The sequence below is a fragment of the Aptenodytes forsteri genome, unplaced genomic scaffold (assembly GCF_000699145.1).
Source record: "Aptenodytes forsteri isolate BGI_AS27 unplaced genomic scaffold, ASM69914v1 Scaffold159, whole genome shotgun sequence".
NCBI classification, from domain to species: domain Eukaryota; kingdom Metazoa; phylum Chordata; class Aves; order Sphenisciformes; family Spheniscidae; genus Aptenodytes; species Aptenodytes forsteri.
Window position 1 is genome coordinate 2,351,455 of NW_008794747.1, and position 11,428 is coordinate 2,362,882.

General features: G+C 39.2%; 1 protein-coding gene across 1 annotated transcript in view; it reads left to right on the forward strand.

The window, feature by feature from the left end:
- The first annotated feature begins 10,260 nt into the window (after positions 1 to 10,260).
- ZFP64 (ZFP64 zinc finger protein) overlaps positions 10,261 to 11,428 on the forward strand; it is a 12,533-nt gene continuing 11,365 nt past the window's right edge. The window contains exon 1 of the mRNA XM_009274082.1: positions 10,261 to 10,327. Within this exon, the coding sequence (XP_009272357.1) occupies positions 10,261 to 10,327 (67 nt within the window). The remainder of the gene's footprint in view (positions 10,328 to 11,428) is intronic.

Sequence of the window (11,428 nt, forward strand, 5' to 3'; positions counted from 1 at the left end):
ACAGTGGGCGGTTCTTCATTCTCCCAGTCCCTGCCTTTGCCTTCTGCGACCCCCCTCTTCTTGGCAAATATGGGACACTAAAGAAAGTCAGTCATTACAGACTTCCCCAGAATATTTTCAAATAATTTATGTTCATTAAATCATTGTTGATGTATTTTTCTTCTCTGAATTTGGTCACTTTTTGATTACACTTTTGAGCAGCAGTAAACAAAAATGATGGTTATCAGAATAACAGAAGATACAGAAGTTCTGCAATTTCTTAACAGTTTGCTATTTGACTTTTCACTGTAATATGTTAGTAGAAATATGACTTCAGGTTTCAGAATTAAATGCATGCCTCGGTGGTTTAGTTTATGCATTCATAATTATATTTACAATTAGAAATAATGCAATCAGGAATAAAATTTTTTTTATTGGCTGAGTGCACAAAATGAGTTGAGGAGAAAATGTAGTTTTAAGCCATGCCTTCCTCCCCACAATTTAGGATCATTTAAGCTTCATCTCTGATATACATTAGGAAATTATAGGCTAATGAAGTCCATACGGGGCAGTATTACAGCTAAATATTGCTGGGTCCCTCACCAGATTCCCTTTTGCACAGCAAAGCCTCAAATGCTGCGGACGCAATAAGAGGATATAAAATCACTGCGGTGACTCTGCGCAGTTACACCATGCAATGGTTTCCTGTAAATATTTTAATTCCTTTATAATGGAAAAGTGAAGCTTTAAATGGAAAAGCGGGTGGGGAGAGGGCGCACAACATCATGTAATTGAGAATTCACGTGCCCTGCTAGGCAGGGTTAATGGGCATTGCCCTGCAGTAAACCGGCTCCTGTGAATCCTTGAAATGTCAAAGTGGTACAAAACAAGACTGTGCACCAGGTCCTTCTGGTGTTAAATGAAGGCTGCAGGGCAGCTCTGAACCTAAATGCATAATTGGTAGACACAGGATGTCATTTATGATTGCTTACCTCTCATTAAAACTAATCAGAATGGTTTTCTGTGAAAAATTGATTTTTAATTGGAAAAGTTAAATCTGTGAACCTGTTTTATTTTTCCTTGAAAAGCTGGAAACATTTTGCTGGGAATTGATGGAGAACGTCCTTGTTTGCTGATAGTTTCAAAAGCACTGAATGACCTTTTTTTCCTTCGTTCTTTGGCCAAAATTAGCAATGAAAAATATTTGTTTGCATGCTTTGCACAGTGATTTTTGTCAGAAAAGTCATTTTCCATCAAAAAAAAAAAAATTCAAGGGATGTTTTCACTTGCCAGATTGAGAAGCACATTAATGCTGGGATGCAAACAGGAGGGCAGACTCGTACAGTGAGTTTCCACACTTCTCATGATACTTTTCAACAGGACTGTCACCAGCAGCACAAGGTGCAGCAATGTCAGTTTTAATTAAAACCTTTCATTTTACCTACTGCACAGAACAGCTGCAGTGTAAACTGAGAAGCAAAGGCACCACAACATGTACAAGTTCAGGTTTTGTTGAACATAAATAGGAGACATTACCAATGTGAACCCCACACAAAGTTGGTTCTTCCCATAAATTCTAGAAAATGCTGATCGCTTCTCCCCGAAATGTTCCACACAAACTTTTGCTGATTTTCAAAGAATGTCAGCTAGAAAAATTTGCAGGGTTTTTTTTCCTCAAAAAGTAAAAGGCAACCAACTATTTTATGCTTAGATGTATGTGTAAGTGGCTTATGTATCACGGCTAGATACCATTAAATAAGTAGCCCACAGAAGTTGCTGAATCAAATTCAGTAACAGTTATAAATTTAAGCTTGCTCCCCAGGCTTTCCGAAGAAAACAATACTTTTTATAGGGTGGGTAGTAGCTGTTTACTGTTACTAACCACAGTCAAACTTTGACAATGTTTAAGATGAAGGGGCTTTAGGTAACATAGCTGTAGGTATCGAGTTCTTTCTGAATTTCAGTGTGACTGAAAGATTTGGCAACACAAAAGTCTTAAACCGCCATAAATACATGGTAACTCTCCCTCTGTCCCTAAGCCCCAGGACTGCCCTACGTGCCGCTGCTCATCCCTGCCTGACGATTTCACCTGCTGCTCTGACTCAGCTGCCACCTCTCTTTTAGGATGTTCAACCTGGTATTTTGAAGTGGTCAGTGTAATTCTCCACCTCTCTTAGCAGTAGAGTCAAAAGAATGACTTGGGGTAAAAGTCAAGCCTGGGCCGAGAGGCTGGCACACGTACATACACTTTATGCTGACCCATCACACAGGACAAATCTTGCCTGGAATTGAATGCCCATTTGAGTATGTAAAGAATGAGCTGGGTGAGCAGGTGTGATCCTGAAGGAGGTAAGTTATCTCCTTCCCCAGCAACTGCAGCTGGAAGTGTGTACCACAAACCCCGGGTGGACCCTAATCTCCCTGAGGACCCATTATTAAGTAATTACTACAGGATATCATAAGCTGGTGGGTCTGATAGTCCTCGTCTTATAAATCTGAGCTGCAGCTGTGAGGGCATAAGCAAAAATGTACTTTGAAACAGCTATGTGAGTGGAAAGGCTACTGTGGAGCAGCCAGCCTGGCCTCACCGCAGCCTCCAAGCCGCACAGCAGAGCTGCCCGGACGTTTCCCAACCCCTTCTACCCAAAATCAACCAGGTGAGCAAAGATGATTTACATAAATGTGTTAACTGAAACAGAGTAGGGAGCACTTAGGACAACTGCCCCGTTGTAAGGTGGTGGAGGTGGAAATGCCCTGCATGGGGAGCAGTGACAAGGACCTGAAAATGGCAACGTCTTCTCTGGGCTGCTGGATCTGAAGGGGGACATTTGCCTCTAGCCTCGCTCCCGCTGCTAAGTCCCCTTTGCCTCGGTTTCCCCTTACATGCAAAATACAGGTAGACATACTCATCTCCAAGGAGGGGGAGATTGTTAATTAGATAATGATAGTCAAGTTATTGTAAATTGAAAAATTGCCAAGTCTGGTGTGCAATGTGGCTTTATTTCTTTGTTTTTCAGAATTTTTTTTTTTCTTTGTGAGCATTCACAGGAATATCCGTGCAAGATGTGCATCTCATTTTCATGAGAATTTTATGAAAACCCCAGGGAACAGCAACTATATTACCTGAAGTTACCTTTATATCATAAGATATAGGTAGCAATTAGTCAAAAGATGTAAAAGACCTTTGGAATTTAAACTTGTTAGGTGTTCTGTTTAATATAGCTGAGCAAGAACTTATGCTGGCATTGAAGTTTTCAGAGCTAGGCTATGCTATTTAAAATGAAATTTCACACTAATGAGCCTAAAATAAAATAATGTGTGGATGGAGATTTCAAAGTATACTTAATTGTATCAGTCGTTCCGTATAAACAGAAAAAAATTACAAATACAACCAAATAGCACCCTCTTCCGGACACTAACACCCATGCAAAATGCTTTTTCAAAAATACAGATTTTGCAGCAAGTCATAACAGCTATGCTGGTCCTAAAGGAGAAAGGGAGAGAAGGTAAGATGCTGTAGATAATGTTTCACATTCCATTTTCCAAGAAAAACATAAAAAAATATTACTCTACTTTTATTTTTCTGTATGTTTTATATTAAATAATTAAAAACTAACAGAAACAGAGAGCCAGTTTGCTTCAAAAGTAGATCCTAGTTATGAAAGGTTTGTTTTCATCACAGTTTTATTATTACTGTAAGACCTTTCAGGTGGGTCACTCAACAGATCTGGGTTAATAATTTTTTGTATCCAATAGGTACTTCACTTTTGTCTATTTCTGAGCTTATCATAAAAAGATTATTTTTTTCCTCACTATATATGTTCAGAAAATAGTTTGTGGAGCTACATTTTATTCTGTAGCTCTTTATGAGTAAAAATGTTTTATGTATTTGAAATGCTGCCTTCTTCAGGAAGATGCTCTTACGTTTCTGATTCTTGACTGAATAAATTTAATTCTTAAGTTCAAGTTTCCAATGCAAATTTAAAATTTGCTTTCAATGAATATGCTGCCACACTCAAACTCATGAAGCCTGATAATAGATGAACGAATTTGTTACAGGATTCCTGGAAAACAAACACATATGACCATGGGGAATATCACCATGATAAAGATTTAATTGTAAAATGAAAATGAGTAGCAGTCGAAGTTCAGATAGTATTTCCCTAGCTGTGATTTTTGCGTGCAGATGTTATTCTAAAGGAACTTAAGATGTTACCCCCTAATGATTGTTACCCTTTTCATGATCTTTTCAGTGCCTGAAACAATAAAGTACCAACATCTTGTGACATGAACACAAAGCTAAAGCCTTCTTTCAGAAGGATTATAATTTATTATTTTTTTGTGCAGTGAGTAGTACAGAGTTCAAGAACAGTAGCATTAAGTTGTGGTGCAAAAACAAAATACTTTTTTTTTATTTTTTTTATTTTACATCAGCACTGACCAAGCTAAATACCTTGATAACTAGAGATCAGTAGGTAGAATTTTCTACTCGGAATATCCTCCGATGCTTTGTGAAATAGCAGTATGTTTATACGGTTCAAATGCAGAGTTCTTTGCACACTATTTCTGACAAAGAAGATTTGGAGTCATACTTCTGTGTTACGGCCGAGTTAATTAAAATTTGCACGCAAAGAAAGTGTCTCATATACTCCGCTTATCATTCTAACAATATCAAAGGTAATCTACAGTAGCATAAAAAGAAATGCAACTCTCGCTCACTTGAATAATCCCACTAAACTCAGAATAGGACTTTTCTTGTAAGAAAAACTTGCAGTGGTCAGGAGCTGTAGCTCCAATGCCCAGGACGTGGTACTTAATCAGTGATGTATAATCGCACAATACAAAAGGAATTTTCTCTTTATTTTTATCTATCATCAGCTAATCTAGCTGAAGCAATCTTTTAATTTAAAAGTTGGAGAGGTTTGATCTCTACTAGCTAAGATATAAGCAGAAGTCCTTCCTGTCATCTGACAGTAAAACATTCCTCTTACGGACCTTTGCACAAACCATGGCTGTGTGAAGAGGAAACCCGGTAAAGGTGGTTTTGTGGCAAATTGATAGGCGTTGCTTGTACTGAAATTCTGCAGTCTTTTCTACATGCACAGACTTCATGAAAGATGCTAAGATTTATAGAGAAAAACTGAAGGAAGAAGATTATTTTTGGTAAGCTTTGGAGTGTATGAATTAATAAATTCTAGTTGTCCGGGCTCTTAGGAATTCCATTCTGTCTAAATTTCAGGGTTTTTTTTCTACTTTCACTCCCCAGTAGAGTTGAACCTGGGAATAGCATCACTCAATGGCTCGTTAGTTTGATAAAGTGGCATAAGTGACTATAGCTACAATGGGTACTTCTAGCTCAGAAGCATTTATAGGGCTCAAGGGAATTCTGAAAAACACCAGAAAGTCTTTAGGTACTGAATCACAGGCAAGTATTTTGAATCTTTAATTTTTTTTATATATTCTTTTCTATGAGAATGTCAGAACTAAAATATGGAATATGCTTTTCCCACTTGGTTTCTATTACTTGTAAAGCATTCAAAAGCTTCTAGAATAAAATTACCTCTATGCCCTGCTAGGGAGCAAGCAAAACTCCACTGAGTATCAAGGGAGTCCCTCTGCTGGTGTTGCTTTCCATTTTTAACCCAAACATAATAATAAAAATGACTAAATATTAGACTGGAGCTGTACAATCTTAGATCCAGCATTTATTTGTTATCATGTTTATCTCAGTGGAGTTTTACTGTACTTTTATATGTATACAAAATGTACTGAAATATATTCCACAAATTAACTAGTTTATTTTCAGGTGTGACATATTCATCATCATAATAATGTAAGTTTGTTTTAAAAGTTTGTTCAGGTTATGATAGCAGCCAATTTGCATTTAGAAATAAAAGAAGAATTGAAACAAATGCAAAGAGATAGGAGGTGCAGGAAGGAAGGGAAAGTATGGCAGAGAAACGGTTTGCAAAGGAAAAAGTGAATTGCAGATAACAGATTAAAGAAAACACAACAAAAATATTACAAAGTTTAAAAAAATCCAACAATTTTATAATAGTTTAGGGATATTCCAATTCAGCAAAAATCTGAAGTCCACACAACTCTCAGCAAACAAAGGGGGCATAAAACATTTTCTTAAGGATAATCAGAGCCTGATATCAGAACAGCATTTTCACGCGCAAAACCCCAAGCCACTGAAAGCTGCCTGTGCACCCAGCCGCGGCAGTAACAAAAATGGAGAGCTCAGGTACGCATCCACTGCTGCAGCTGGTCATTTGTTCTCGCGTACCGCCACACCTCCACCCGCGTATGCAGTAACTGAGCACGGAGACTGCACCAACCAAGGCTGCCAGGCATCGGGTAAAGGGCAATTTATGCTGAGAAGCTACTGCAGATAATCAGAAATTCCCTGAGAAACTGAATTCAATCTTGAAGCAATATAGCCAACTTTTCTTAATCGTAACTGTGTATTTCCCATTGTGTGAAAGACAGTGAAGCATAGTTGCAGTTAACCCCATAAAACCCTGAAAATTTCCCTTGTGTAGATTTAGGTCTGCTTTCTGACAACGAATGATTAGACATCTCAACATAAAAATACATTTCTATTTTGTTACAGTATTCATCTGAGGTTTAATCACAGTTGTCAATGTGCTATTTCAGTGAATAATATTTTCATATTGAGTTATTTTACAGTTCTTACAGCAGTAAGAAATATCTTAAGGTACTAACTGATTATTTAGACTTTATTTATTGTAGAGGAAAGCAATGACATTGAAAATATTGTATAAGTAGCAAATACATTAAACAACAAAATTCCTACCTTGCAATGTGAATTGAAGTGACATTATTTTAAAACATTTGAAAAACATCATCATAATTATGTTATCAACACAGAGACAGATTACCTATTATTTTAACATTAATTAATTTGAGCTCAGTGCATTTATGTTGCTGTGTATGTCATTATCCATCAATATAATTATGAAATGCTAAAAATCAAGTTTTGAATCTTGAAGTTATTTTAATTGGCTGGGCTTTTTCTCTGCATCTACCATTCTTTTGTCTCCATCTTCAACATCTGAAATTTTTAATTACAATTTACATTTCTTCTTTTGTCTGTCCACTAGGCCACATTCCAATCTCACTTGTGATGTTTTCGCGCCAGGGCCTTCAAAAGAGATAAGCTTTCCCTCTTCAGTGACCACAAGCTTATAACCAAGTTTATATTCTTTTCTTGTGATACCGTTGGGGTTTTTTTCACATCTTATTGGTATGTTCTGTTCACTTATACATTTATACCTCTGGTTTCTATAATTATATTTTTCTCTTTTAAACCTATTCCCCTCCACCTATTGTGAAAGGCAAACAAAACAATAAATAGTGTAATATTTTAAAGGCCTTTCTCTATGTCAGGGTTTGCTCTCTGGTCTAGCTCGACTGATAACTCTTCCCACTACTTCAATAGGTTTGGGTTGGTTTTTTTTCCTCTGAGTTTGCAAGGTAGGATATGTTGCCCCTGTGTGATCTCAGATGATGGGGGGGGTGGATGGAAGCTCTGTGTGAAGGTAAAAATCTACACCTTTCTTGCTGGACACAAATGTCCATCTCCAGGAAAGCACTGAGGCCACAGCTGTCCAACACAGTGCCCGGGAACGCCTGTCTCCGAGGCTCTGATGAGGCCTGACTCTGAGGCCTCTGCCTGATTATTTTTTTTTTTCCCTTTCTCTCTCATGATTGACATTTGTCTTTTCTGGGCCTTGTTTGCTTGCACTGCACTTGTAGGGAGCCTGAAGCACTGCAGTATTTTCATGTCAGTCAGGTTAAGGGTGACGAAGATTACACATGCATGCTGATTTATGCCTTAAAAGGCTGGAAATAGTGTCAAGTGTGATCTCAGCAGAGCTCTGCTCAATGACTCAAGTGCTCAGTACAGTGTTATACTCTCAGACATCAATCCTCATCCAGTAAAATGAAAACTCTCTGTCTAGAACATCGTTCAATAAAGTCCTGATCTGTAAGTGTTATTAGTTATTAATAAGATAATAATGATGTTTTCAATGTTCACGCCAAAGCCAGAATCGAGCCTTTATCAGGCTAAGTACTGTTGAAACACAAAGCAGCGAGCAGTGCCAGCCTCAAAGAGCTTTCACTGTAAATGTGCACTTGATAACCGGTATCTCTGCAAGCCATGTTATGCACATACTTGTCTGCCTCTGAAAATGTTTCACTACGAAGGTCTGATGCAAAGAGGAGATATAACTCTAAGTCCCATGTTTTTAAAGACAGGTCCTTACGTTATTATATTTGGAAGTGCCGTATGTCAGGAGTCCTTGTAAATAGCCGTGGATCTGGAGGTGGCTGTTATCCCAAAGACATGAGGCATATTTTTAGGTATTTCAAGCTCTGCATTACGTTGAAGTCAATACCTATCGACTTTCTTCTAACCATATATGTAAAACAAAAGCAAAACAAAACCCAGAGAGTGAGCGATTTGACAGTTAATATTCCCTTAAGATATAAAAGGCCAAGGACTTGAACCACAGGCGCCTGCATTGCAAGCTACCGGTTCTTCTTGTGCCAGTGCCTTTCTCTCTGGTTTTAACCACGCGTAGCTGCCTGCACCTGAAAAACTCTTTCCTAGCACAGACATTATCAAAATTCATATGTCCCTATGAAAAGTACTAATTTGGCCCCACCTCCTCTTCCCCCAGTGAAAAAAGCCTGAAAATTCCCAGCCGAGCTGTATTTGCAGCATGCTGGGAAATACCAGAGATGGGAAGAACAACGCAAGAGCAGTCCAAGCCCAAGCACTTTCCTTCCAATTGCCTTCAGCCCTTGCCAGCACAGGGAACTAAGCAGTTCGGTTTGCTACTGACCAAGCGCTTTTTGCAAGACGGCTGGAAGGAATGATGGAAGGGGTGGAGGGAATTCCTCTTTCAGATGCCAGTTGCAGCAGTACAGTTAGCTCTGAATCTTTTCCCGTAAGTTAATTTAACACATCTCATTAATAGTGTCCAATTGAATAATGTAGCAAATGTTTCTAAAAGAGCTGGTAACGCACCAGACACGAAACCATTCATATCTGACTCAGTAGTGTAACCTCAGACCATCCCTGTATCAATTAAATATTGTTACCCTGACACCCAGTCTGAAAGAGCAAGCACATCGGCAAGTACGGCTGCAATGCTCTTTCCCTGCTGTATTTGTTCTGGCAGTCAAAAGGGGACACGCAGCCTGCCTAACTGTCATTACAGGTCCTTGGATAAGTGACAATTCACTTTTAACAAAACACAATGCCTATTCTTTTCTAATCAAGTCAAGCAGGCTTGTATTCTAATGAAAAGGCATTAAAACAAGGGAGAAATAGGCAAAAATAAGTTATGCTGTACTCCAAAGTACACCTGTGACTGCAACTATAATTGGCAGATAGACAGGCAGACACTCTGTCAGCTGTGGAAATGGGTCAGAGTGTTCTGGAAAAAACAGCAAAATGAGTTAAAAGTCAGCCTTCAGTCCTACAGCTCTATCTATAATGTGGAAAAATAGATTCAAGTTGATTTACTCTAAGATTTAATTTCTTTTGGATATATTCCCAAAACAGTCTCATCAGCACTAACTGTATTCCTATTTCTGTGCTCTGTTTTACAGGTACTGGCTGTGTAGCCATGCTAACGTAAAACCAGCTGTATTTCCAGAATCAATGTAAATTCCTTAATTTTTATTATATTGGGGGAGAGGGGAGATTCTGAATAAATTTTGAAACTCCTAGTAATGTTCCATGTTCAGTAAGCATTGTGTGGCGTTTATTTGGTTTCCTTCTTCGTTAGTATTTTAATGTGTTAATCAAATTTTTAATCTAAAATTGGATTAAAATATACCTGAGGTCTTGAAGCGAGATAAGTTTGATCCTTGCAACCAGCACTATGATGTGCTATCAAACACAGTTAGCAGGTTTCAAAGGCCGGAACTAGGATTATCACCTTTTGTGTCTTATCTTGGCCCCCTAACAATCCCATGTCTGTGCTACATTGTTTTGGCAAAATGGGTCAATGGAAATGTCAAGCGGACACTGCTTTCCCAGGAAAATAAAACTTCAACTGTAATATGAACTGGCATTTGAAATTCTGGGTGTGTTTAATGCATACGCAAACTATGATGCATTTATTAATGAATACACAGTTACATCTACACAGCTATAAAACCATTCAGCAACAAAATCAAACTCGCAGGGAGAAAGCAGAGTTAACAGTTTGTTTTCCCATTCGTGTTCGTCCACATTATATGATCCTCAATTTACCCATTAGTCCATTCTGCTCCCTCTGCAGCCGCTTCACCCCTGTATCGCCAGGTAAGTGTTTTCCTCCCCACTACCGTGCACTCCCCAGAGCACAGAAGAAACTTCACCCCTGTATCGCCAGGTGTTTTCCTCCCCGCTACCGTGCACTCCCCAGAGCACAGAAGAAATACTGGTGCCTAACATAAGTCTGAAGGTAGCAGGGACCTGAATTGGATGCAAAGCGCGCGTCGATGGAATGCGTCTGTCAGAGACTTCAGCTGCCAAACACTGAGTCTTTACTGATCACATGCAACGGAGCTTTTTGTGTCTTACAGCTTGGTGACATTCAAGCAGTAGAAGATGTACCCCAGGTAAAGGCCATCTGACTTCCAAATTTCCATTTTCTACTCAGCGTATATTTAATGCTGTGGGTCTTTCCTGAATAGCTGCATTTTTAATATAGGGCAAAGCAACATAACTTTCAGTGAGCTGGCACTCCAGAACGGCTGAGCCAGTTTGTTGCTTGCAAAGCACTAAACGCACTTGGCACGAAAGATGTCAATCCCCCCTAAAAACGGGTGTCATCTCATAGGAAAGAGTTTTCTCCAACCCTGAAGGAACACTGTCTGCCTGTAATGCCCACTGAGGTCTATATCCAGAAACCCACTCAAATAACGGAGAGGCTTTCCAGTAACTTCAGTGGGTATCAGATTCTTAGTTGGCACAATAAATGAAATGATCTTCAAGATTTGGGGTGAGCATGACTGAAGAAAAGGTTGAGGGCTTGTGGAGGACAAACAGCCTGTAAGAAGAGAAATCTTGAAACGGAAGACTGATAAAAAGAGCTGAAGTATCAGAGTGATTTTCTGACTACGCCCATGCAACCAGTTTAGTTCTCAGCAGAGTTTTTAGCGTTGTGCTAGCAATAAATATTTCGCATGAAGACCAGTAATACGATCCCAAAGAAAAGGCCAAAACTTAAGGCTAGTTTTCACTGCTGCTACTACCCCAGGATTTAATCCCGCCATCAGCCCTAACTCGTTGCCAAACTCCCGCAAGCACTGCTAGACAGACAAATTAAAGCTCCAGCTTAGGATAAAGGCCTCTGGGGGAAGGAGGGCTGAACCCCGCGAGAAGACTCAGCCCCGCTACCACGGCCGCGGCGGGGGAGCC